Raw genomic sequence first — 10805 nt, 5'->3', positions numbered from 1 at the left:
CACTGCTGATGCGTAAATTTATGTCACGCTACAAGAATGCCCACCTTACAACAATCGAAAGTACATATGAACATTTTGGTGAAACTGAGACACGTTATCGTTTGGCCATGTGTCACAAACATTTGGGTGAAAATACACAGGCTATTAGTGCTTTGCAGGCATTGCCTGCAAAGGCGAGAACACCAAAAGTCCATTTATTGTTGGCTAAATTAATACACCATGGTGGTTCGAACTCGAGTGAAGCCATATTAAATTATAAAGAAGTATTGCGTGAATGTCCAATGGCATTGGAGGCTATAGATGCTTTATTAGAATTGGGTGTCGATGGAATTGAAGTGAATTCTTTAGTTATGAATGGTAAGTTAAAATATAAAAACATATGGGTACTTTATGTTTGTTTAGAGTACATAAAAAGTATTCTTGAAAATATACGAAAAATTTTAAACTACTGCGGAATCCAAGAAAGAAGATACTAGAACGATTCTTATCAAGCTAAATTCAGATCGGTTTTTTTATAAACAGTAACATGGATTTATTCTATTTGTCCCTATCTCATTTTTTTAATGTTTTACTAAATTTTGTAAACAATCACATTTTTCTTTTTCATTCAGATTAATTGAAGTTATTTTTTCTCCTTTAAAGCAAGTACAGTACCAAAAAATATCGAATGGCTAAGTACCTGGATAAAGGGGCATGCCCAGCTGTATAGTCGCAAACATATGGAAGCCTCTAAAACGTTCCAAAGTATTAACAATAAAACGAAATTTCATCAAAATGAAAATCTCATTACATTGATTGGCAAATGTTTCTACTATTACGGCAATTCTACACAGGCACAACATTATCTAGAGACGGCTGTAATGTTGAATCCATACAATTGGGAAGCAATAATGCCACTAGCTGTGGTCTTCGAATACAATCAAAAGCTTCAAGAGTTGGAAAAACTCACAGCTCAATTGACAAATATTCATGAATTTACATCGGGGCATTGGTTTGTGCTGGCACAAAGTTTTTATGCCAATGGTAAATTGGATAAGGCAGCGTCGTTTGCCAATAAGGCGTTATCGGTGAATCCGCGTAATGTTGAAGCTCAGCTATTACGGGGTAAAATATGTCTGCAAATAAGGCGTCACAAGGATGCGGTTTATTTCTTCCGTTCTGCCCAGTGTATTGCCAATTATCGTTTTGAGGTTTACAAAGGTCTGTTCCATTGCTATGTTGGTATGAAGAGGGCCAAGGAGGCACAGACAATGTGTGCTCTAACGGTGCGTTACTTTAGAGAATCTCCAAGGAGTTTAGTGGTGAGTATTATGCTTTCCTTTTTGGTATAGTAAAAACATCCTAAGGAATTTTCTTTTCCAGATGTTCGCCCGCACCTTGGTCAATTCCACACATCCCAATGCAAAAAAGAGTGCCAAGAAAGTTGTTGCTAAAGCTTTGGAAATCGATGAACACTATGCTCCAGCCGTTGCATTAATGGCCGAACTCTGCCATTCAGAGGGTGAAACCCAAGAGGCCATTGCCTTGTTAAAGAAACAAGTTATTATTTATCCCCATTATAAACTATTTACCATGTTGGGTGATATTTTGGCCCAAGAAAAAGATCTCAATGCTGCTTTGGAATATTATACAACGGCATTGAGTAATGAACCAACATATCAAAGGGCTTTGGATGGTGTTAATGCCTTGGGCAAGGCTCAATGGTCATCGAATACGAAAAATGAACAAGACACCTCGATGACATCGTCGGCAAATCAAGACGATGAATGGCCCATTGAATGTGATGAACCATCGGTTGAAGCTGTGGAATTGTCATCGCCGGCAGTACAAAATGATGATGATGAATCCGATACATTTTCAGATCCATTCTGGCAAGATGTTAATGCCGAATTAACCAATTAATTTTAAGTAAAGAGTTTAGAGTCATGTTAAGAATATTTCATTCCACTTTTTGTCCATTTCATACATATATTTTTTGTTTTTTTTTTTTCATTTCTAGATCATGTTCACAATTCATATCCTTTATATACTCAATATTATTTATAATAAAAAGAAAAACTACTGAAGAATTTTAATTATTTGTTATAAAATATGACTTTATTAATATAAGATGTGCAAGTACAAGGTCGAAAAGATTTCCTATAAGGCGTTTGCATTTAGAATACCCAGGAGACTATCTATTGGCAGACGATTCATAAAGTCTTCCACTAATAAGACAAGCCCCGTATCCATATAAACAGTCAATAAGATATTTTATGTACATAGGTCTTCCATACTATAACCAAAAGAATTTATTTTTACTCAGAGCACTGAATGTATTCTAAATGTAGGTCCAATAAGAGTCCAATAAGACCATCTATTCATAGAAGTCAAATGTCCTACATACTTTGAAGACAAAGGACTTCCTTATTTTGAAAGGTTACCCACCAGATAGACACGAAGGGTTTTACACACAGAAGAATAGTTTTCTACCCAAAAACAAGGGTTTTTATGCATAATAGACATAGAAGTACTTCTATTAATGGGCGATTCTTATCCATATATATAGGAGATCAACGTTTTCTATATTTTGAATGTTGAGATGTTCTTCTGTATTGTATATGGAAGACGGGGATAAACAAAAGAACCGACTATGTTTATATTAGTAACAATAGTCAACGGCTATACCCACAGAAAATATACAATTCGTAATGATTTTTATAATTAATCTCTTTATTACAAAAATTGTTCTTATGTTTATGTATACAACAACACCGATTGATTAACCGGCATCCTTTACTCTCCTATACACTTTCAACGCTTACTTAAATATATAAAAAAACGAATTAACATTTTTTAGGCTGCATTCTCGGTTTCTTTTTCACCATTTTCCGTGGTGCTGGTATCCTTTTTGGCTTTATCCTTTTTATCTTTCACAACCTTTCGATACGCTTCTAGATCTTTTTCCAACGGATCTATAAAACTTTCAAATTCCAGCTGCTTTAGTGCATCCAAAATGTTTGTCGCTGTTATGGTTTTATGATTCTGTTTACGTGCCAAAGATGTTGAGGTGGAGGTCAGGAAGATTACAAATACCGATGCAGCTCGAGCAATGGCAGATCGCGCCTCCTTGGAAACATTGGCACCATCAGGCAGGGCATCTTTCAGTAGACGTGTGATCACTGCATTGGGTAAATTTAAATCTTCAATACGTTCGACCATTGTTCTTCCGGATATATCTAACACGCTTTTTCACAACAAGCTAACTCTCAAGCGGCGTTGGATTTGTTTACAAACTGCAAAAAATGCGAAAAATTGACGCAAGTAGATTTAAGTTAAACATTAAAAATACGGAATACCAAAAAAATCAAAATGTAAGAAAAGACAATTACCTACAAAATTATTTAAAATAAATGTGGTCCCTGGTATAAGTGAATTAAATTAAAATTTATTTGAATTTGGTTATTTTTGACTGGATTGATGCGAAGATGCCGTGAGAATGCTTTACTTGCGCCTTTTTCACCGACTGAAGAAAAATTGAAAAACGTTCCACCTAACTAACGAATGGCAGGAGAAGACAAAATGGACGATAAAGAAGAACGCAAAAGTATAACCGAAAATTTACGAATGAGGTGGGATTGAGACTAAACGAGAACCGAATTGTTTACGAATGAGGTTTAGGCAATCTATGATTAGGGATAAAGAAATTGACTTTCGACTAAACGGAAGCGTTACATGATTAGTCGCCGCGCCGACATTTTTGCCGTCTCAATTTCGGAATGTCGGTAAATAGGCATGGTACAATTATAAAAGGTAACAGCAAATCCCAGCTGATTTGATTCCAACGTAATACTAGTGTCAATATGAATTTGACAAATTATGTTTTTAAAAATCACCCAACAGGAAAATTGGGAACGCATACAATTTGAAATTGTTCTTTATTAAATGTGCTCCCGTATTCAATTTACTCAATCTGCCTGGTGGGAAAGTTTGAGGAAGCAAATCTTTCTTCAAGGAACAACTCGCTATTCCCTGCATTTTCATATGTGTTACACATATATATGGCAATGGCTCAATTATAGGAAAGATGTGGAAGCGATAGAAATATAAATTTGATAGATTTTCATTCATGTTTTTCGATTTTAATTTTGAGGATTCGAAAATATTTCATTTTCAAAATAAAAATAATTTTATGATAATTTGTTTGTTTACATTTTTCTGTCAAATGAGTTGACACTAGTAGAACTTACAACAACAAATTTCCATGTGGTTGTTGTATCGTTTTTTGTACAACAACACTTGCTGTTACCTTTTATTATTATACCATGGTAAATAGGGTGTTTACATGGGCGCGTTAGACTACGTTTAGATTTACAAAATCCCCTCGTTTGAGAACGAGTGGATTAAATAGTCTAAACGTGCTTTTTAACTACAACTTTTTTCTTGATAAGGTGCATTATCTCGATTTAATTGCTAAATCGAGTTCAATTTACCACGATTTGCCATACAAAATTAATCCACCCAGAGTCTCGATTTGTTCGAAATCCTATACTAAATCGAGTTAATTTCGAATATAACAGTACTGTTTACATTTAACCGGATCTCGTTAACCCAGTGGGTTTCAATTGTCATTTTCTTTGCATATATGTCAAATAAATCCTTATAAAGTAGGTTAACCCGGTAAAAAGTTCTAATGTACAAGGAGTTTAATCCTGTTTTTACACAAAACTTACAGTATGTTTACATTTAACCGGATTTGGTTAACCCAGTGGGTTTCAATTCTCATTTCCTTTGCATATATGTCAAATAAATCCTCATAAAGTAGGTTAACCCGGTAAAAAGTTCTAATGTACAAGGAGTTTTATGAAACCATAATTCTCCTTAAAGTATGCTACAAAATACAATTCAATTATATATATTACAATTCAAAATAGTTGCGTTCCAAAAATATGGCAGCTGATTAAAAATTATTTTTTTTAAATTTATAATTAATATTTGTGTAATTTGAAACTATACTCTCCAAGTTGTGAAAATTACCACATAAATTATGAACCCAGTGAATTATGTATGTAACAGCTGACACCCATTCCATATAAAATTTCAAGTGAAAATCTCAACAACTCTTGATGATATAGCCGATTTTTTGTGTTAGCATCAAGTGACGTTAAGAGGGCTTCTCAAACTTTAAACGCATTTGTTTTTCCAAACAGCGTTTTTGCGAATGACGGGCACGATAACTCAAAAACTAAAAACCCAATAGATTTCAAATTTTATAGTACGTTTACATTTAACCGGATTAGATTTCAAATTTTTTAGTACGTTTACATTTAACCGGATTTCGTCAACCCAATGGGTTTCAACAAATCGAGTCGATTTAGAAGGCATAGAATGACAGTCAGAACTGAACACAATACACAGTATTGTGTCAATCGGAAAAACGTTAGGTATTGGGCGAATCTTGTATTAAAATCGGAAGAAAATAAATAAGGGAGCTTTATTTAAATCTAACCCTATTCACTATGGTTCGTATTTGGTTTAGTTAGATAGTAAACAGTATTGCCGTTTTGGCATTATGAACCAAATAAATTTTCTAATTTGTTCCGAAGGTTGGCTATTTCTGTCCATTTTGCTAAATTTTAATCTTCCGATTTTGGTCTTTTTTTAGCGATCATTGATATTAATTGCGATCTTTTTTTGTTTTATGTATATCCTCAAAATTACTATATGTCTATCTTGTTTCGTTTCAAATTTTACAAACAAATGCATTAAAACATATAAAAACGTTTTGTGTAGTTATTAAAAAGCCGCTCAGCTGTTTAAATGTTTGGACTTTTCATTCGATTACAGTGTTGTTGTTCCAAAAAGGGCGTTGTTACATTACTTGATCATATGTTACACACAAAGTTAAGATATGTAATTTAATTTCACACTTTTACATTTTTAAAGATATATAGAATAATGGAAAATTCAAATAGAATGCGGTATGTTTATTGCATTTGTTAGCATTTATTTTTTGTCTATCAGATGTTAGTCGAAGATACGTCTCGGATTATCCATCCGTAGAAAAAGTACAACGGTGTGATATCACACGATCTTTGGGGCTATTTGATAGGTAGTCCATTTAGAGCAGATATGGCCATGAGGGTTCCATTAAAAAATATATACTTGAGTGGTGTGGACGGTAGATTTTCGAAAATTAGCTGGGGCCAACACATGACAAATTTAAAAGATCAACAAAAAACACTGCCAAAAATTGTCTTTGCGTTTGTTTTTATAGATTAATTTCTAATAAAGATCATTTTGACAAAACGGGTGATGTCATCTGATCCTATTGTTCGATCTCTTAAATAGGCCATGCATCAACATTAAACGTGGTTAACCCATTAAAGGCCAACTGCCTTTAAAATTAAAAATTATCCATTCTGTTCATATAGTATGTATGAAGAGAACATATAGAACTCAAAAATATAAAATTTTATAAAAAAGTATTTTTATGATTTTTACAATACAATTATGTATATGTGCTTGACCCTAGTCCAAATAACCAAAAATCAAATCAAAAGCAGAAAAAATAAATTTCTTAGAGGCTTTATGACATTTCAAATATGAATATTTTTCTGTACCTGTGCAAGTACAATGGACGTTAAAGGTATGTATACGTTGGAAGGTATAGGGCATGACACAATGAATAGGTAGTCCATTTAGAGCAGGTGATGTCTTGATTAACTGTCAAAGTGCGTAATTTCTACTTGAAATCGATGTGCAATGCTTCTAACTTTTTGAAATATTTTAAGGAAAAATTTGACAGAGGGTCGAGACAAAAAAAAAATCTTTTTGTTTTGATACATCACCTTATTATTGCATCATGGTATAGGGCTTAGGTCAATAACCCGGAAGCAGGGAACATCTATTTTTTTTTTCTCAAGCTTATATGGCATTTACATTAGAACTTTTTACCGGGTTAACCTACATTATGAGGATTTATTTGACATATATACAATGGAATTGACAATTATAACCCACTGGGTTAACGAAATCCGGTATAATGTAAACGTACTATTAATGTTACAAATCATATTGACATATTTAAAAAAAAATTAAACAAAATATCATAGACTCATGCAGTCATATGTTTCCCATTTTTCCTAAATTTGTCTTTGACAGTATTCAGCTTTCAATTTATAAATGTTTTGAAGTTCCTTGCCTCTAAAACTTATAAATAAAGGATGTAACATACATAAAATTTTATGGAATTTATTTTTCATTTTATTTAAAATTGATATATGAATTCCAAACTAAAAAGGGTTGCAATTATCAATTTCTCAAATGAGACTACCTTCTGAATTATGCCATGGAAATATAGAACAATGGACATTTTTTTAGTTTCCTTAACCCTTTCAGTGTCAAAGAAAAATTTTGTCGGAATAAAAATCTAAAATTTTGTATTTAAAATCATATAAAGGGACATAGTTTAGAAAAAAAGCAATTGTCATTTTAACCCTCGGCCAGTTTCATTTGTTTTTCAGCAAAAACAAAAACATCAATAGTAACGGTACATAGGATAACCGAAAAATCGCAAAGAAAGAGAGTACTTTTAAATGTCGAATATATTCGACAAAAACACTGAAAGGGTTAATGTGAAGTCAATTAGCAGTAATGCATTTTGACAGCAAACTTGAGGAGCAGATGATCAATCTGGGTGACCTTATTCATAGACCTATTTATAGATTTGGACATGGTGTCTCGATTAACTGTCAAAGTGCGTAATTTCTACTTAAATACGCACTTTGACAGTATTAAATGGACTACTAATTTATTGTGTCATAGATTGGTACATCATTATTGATGATTATTATTGCATCATGGATTTGCACAGCATTATCTTTCAAGGCCTATTAATAAGGTCATCCGCGAAGACCAGCTGTATATCTCAAGTTTGCTGTCAAATCCATTATTGTGAATTGTTTCACATTATGAATAAAAAACAACGTCCAAATTTTTGTCATTTAAATATAGAACTGACTTCTGTTTTCCGCCTTTTGGTTGACCATTTTAGTAGTCCATGGTTATCTTTCGATCTTTATACACTGCACCAAGAAGTGTATATTCAAAATTCCTAAAGTCGTTCAGAATTTTTATTTGGGGGCTAGTCTATGTACCATGGTAAACGAAAATACCAACCGATTGGGCTAGGACCTTGAATATACCCTTTGTTTGGGGACTATGTATAAACATGGACTTCGTATAGACCCCATATAACTGTACCCCTATTATTCTAAAGTTTGAGGATTTTTGGCATGTTTTGGCGAATTGACTGTATTTTAACATTTTAGGTCCTCATTTGATAACAAATCTTCCTACGAAAATTTTCATGGACTGAAATATCCCATTTTAAATTATTGTGAGCTCAACCGTAATTTCAACATTGAATTTTATTCAAGAATATTTTGAGTTGTTGCAATCGGAATGACACATTTATTTTACACTCCACCTTATGGTGGACGATTTGTAGTGCTACTTTTAACAAAAACACCGACAAAAGTTTCCGGACAGGAAAGCTTTCGGAGGCTATATTAAAACGTTTTTATTACCAAATATCCTAGGATGTGGAACATTTTAACGGTCTATCTTTTTTACAGCGATCTCTAACATGACTTCAAAAGAGAGACAATAGAATTAGGCATTATGTACCTATAGGTTGAATGTTCTTTTAATTATGAAGCCATACATACGAGTAGTGTCTTTAATTATGTATTATCGTATATGTGCACTGGGTGATGGCTTTAAATTGATTTTAATTTTGAAATATTTGCCCATAAGACCATTGGGACCATTTTTTTTTGTTATTTTTGCATCGTTTTTTTGTGTGGACAGATCAACAAAGGTGGAGATGACGATTGTTGCAATCACCAAATAATGTTTTGGGTGACAGCTATTTGGCGTTTATTTATTTATGTTTGTGGTTGTTGTTGCTGTTGTTTTTATTGTTTTGTTGCAGTAGTGCCAGTTGGCTGTTCGTTTGTTTTATTTTTTTCTGCACTGATCGTATCCGTGTTGAATTGTCGCTACAAATTGTCATGATTGTTGTTGTGGTCGACAACAGCGATGACTGTTGCCACAAACAACACCAAGAGCAGAAATTAGATATAGCCAGCAAAAACAAAAAACAACAACAACAAAACATTGTGAATACATGCAACGACATGTAGAAGTATACTAATCCAAGTTATTGTTTGTTGTTGGGCAAGATCTCCCTCGTATTGAGTTTGAGCGCTGGGGATGACGTTTTGGGTACAAAAAAGCAACAACACAGATTGCTCCCGGCAGCCAACAAGTCTGACATCCATACAATAACCCAACATAAGTCGTTGAAGTCAAAGTTACCAAATATCCCCAAAAATTGTGAAAAAAAAACCCCAGTACAACAGTAACAAACGGCCGACCGACAGCGACCTCATCATCACGACTTTGTTTTAAAATTCTGTTGATTGTCCGTCTAACTGTCAGTTAGTCTTCTACATGTGGACAGTGGTATGACATTGAATAAATGTAGATTTTTTTACTAAGTTGAAAACAATAATCTATGGCGCCCAACGCTAAAAGATGGAATTGAGAATTCTACATTACTTACTTAACTGCCTTGTAACAGAACGTTTGTTCCATAAGCCGAGTTTAAAAAAGATTTCCAGGCGCGTCGGTCTTGTGCGCCACTCATCCAATTTGAAAGGTCATGTTCCGAGATGTTGTCGGTATCGAGGTATATAAAATCGTTCACTCCCTCTAAGCTGTAGTTTTCTAGTTTCACAGTTTGTCCGACTGGACGTCTTGTGCGTTCATCTTCTTTGGCAGACTCCTTCTCAATTCGTTCGTGGCAGTTAAAGCTCCCAATGTTCCACCCTTATATCGATGTCATCGGCATAGGCGAGTAACATGTGCTGTTTGTTGCACAGGGTGTCATTTCTGTTCACATTTGCATCTCGTATGTCATTTTCCAGCTGGATGTTAAATAGGTCACACGACAAACTATCACCATTTCAGAATACTCGTTCGGTATTGAAGGGCTCCGAGAAGCCCTTTCCGACTTTAGCTGCAGACCTTGTTATCCTGCGTAGTCGTATTAATTTTGCAGGAATGCCGAACGCTTTAAACACCTCTGGGCGGATTGGGTTGTCGAATGCGGCTTTGTAGTCGACGAATATGTGGAATGTGTCGATGTATTTCTCGTGTGTCTTTTCTAGGATTGGCGCAGTGTGAAAATCTAGTCTATGGTGGATTTGCCAGGTCTGAAGCCGCATTGGTATGGTCAAATAATGTCATTGATACTTAACTTCAGTCGGTCACACAGCACGCTGGTTAGCACTTTATGTGCGATGGCAAGGATACTAAATCCACTTTAGGAGAAAAGATAATCTTCGTAACGGTTATTTCCGTGCTGGGCGTTTAACCTAAGCCTCAAGGCTACACATTCATACGATAATGTGTCGATTTGGACCAAATCCGTTAAACCAAATTTTAACGAATAATCTGCGGCGCCCAACGCTAAAAGAAGGAACTGTGACATTGAGAATTGAACTTTAGGGAAGTAAAATAACACAACTCCTGATAATGTATACTTTCTCAAATTCAACTGCAATGGACTTCGATGGAAGATCAACGAGATCGTGGATTTTATGAGTCGCAGGGGAAACGAAGCTGAATAACACCAGCAGCCTTCAGAGTTGTGATGGATACACCGCCAGGTCGCACGAGAGGTGGAGGTTTAGTATTCATATTGTATCATTCTGACCAGTACAGATCTATCTCGCTTCAACTAGACTCTAGTGACC

At 34.6% G+C, this 10805-nt stretch overlaps 2 protein-coding genes across 2 annotated transcripts; one reads left to right on the top strand and one right to left on the bottom strand.

The window, feature by feature from the left end:
• The first annotated feature begins 6 nt into the window (after positions 1-6).
• LOC133327192 (anaphase-promoting complex subunit 7-like) lies at positions 7-1916 on the top strand. The gene is made up of 3 exons (XM_061535756.1): positions 7-357; positions 643-1301; positions 1363-1916. Exons 1-3 carry the CDS (start codon positions 9-11, stop codon positions 1900-1902), a joined length of 1548 nt encoding a protein of 515 aa, XP_061391740.1. The 5' UTR covers positions 7-8; the 3' UTR covers positions 1903-1916.
• Positions 1917-2835: 919 nt separating this feature from the next.
• Positions 2836-3201, bottom strand: LOC133327191 (DNA polymerase epsilon subunit 3-like). Its single transcript, XM_061535755.1, has one exon. The coding sequence runs from the start codon at positions 3199-3201 to the stop codon at positions 2836-2838; it is 366 nt and encodes a 121-aa protein (XP_061391739.1).
• Positions 3202-10805: the final 7604 nt, after the last annotated feature.

Source organism: Musca vetustissima, unplaced genomic scaffold (assembly GCF_032173495.1).
Source record: "Musca vetustissima isolate MV318-11 ecotype Yass unplaced genomic scaffold, APGP_CSIRO_Mvet_v1 utg63052, whole genome shotgun sequence".
NCBI lineage: Eukaryota > Metazoa > Arthropoda > Insecta > Diptera > Muscidae > Musca > Musca vetustissima.
The sequence above is the reverse complement of the archived record's forward strand: the minus strand, read 5'-3'. Positions and strand labels throughout refer to the sequence as shown.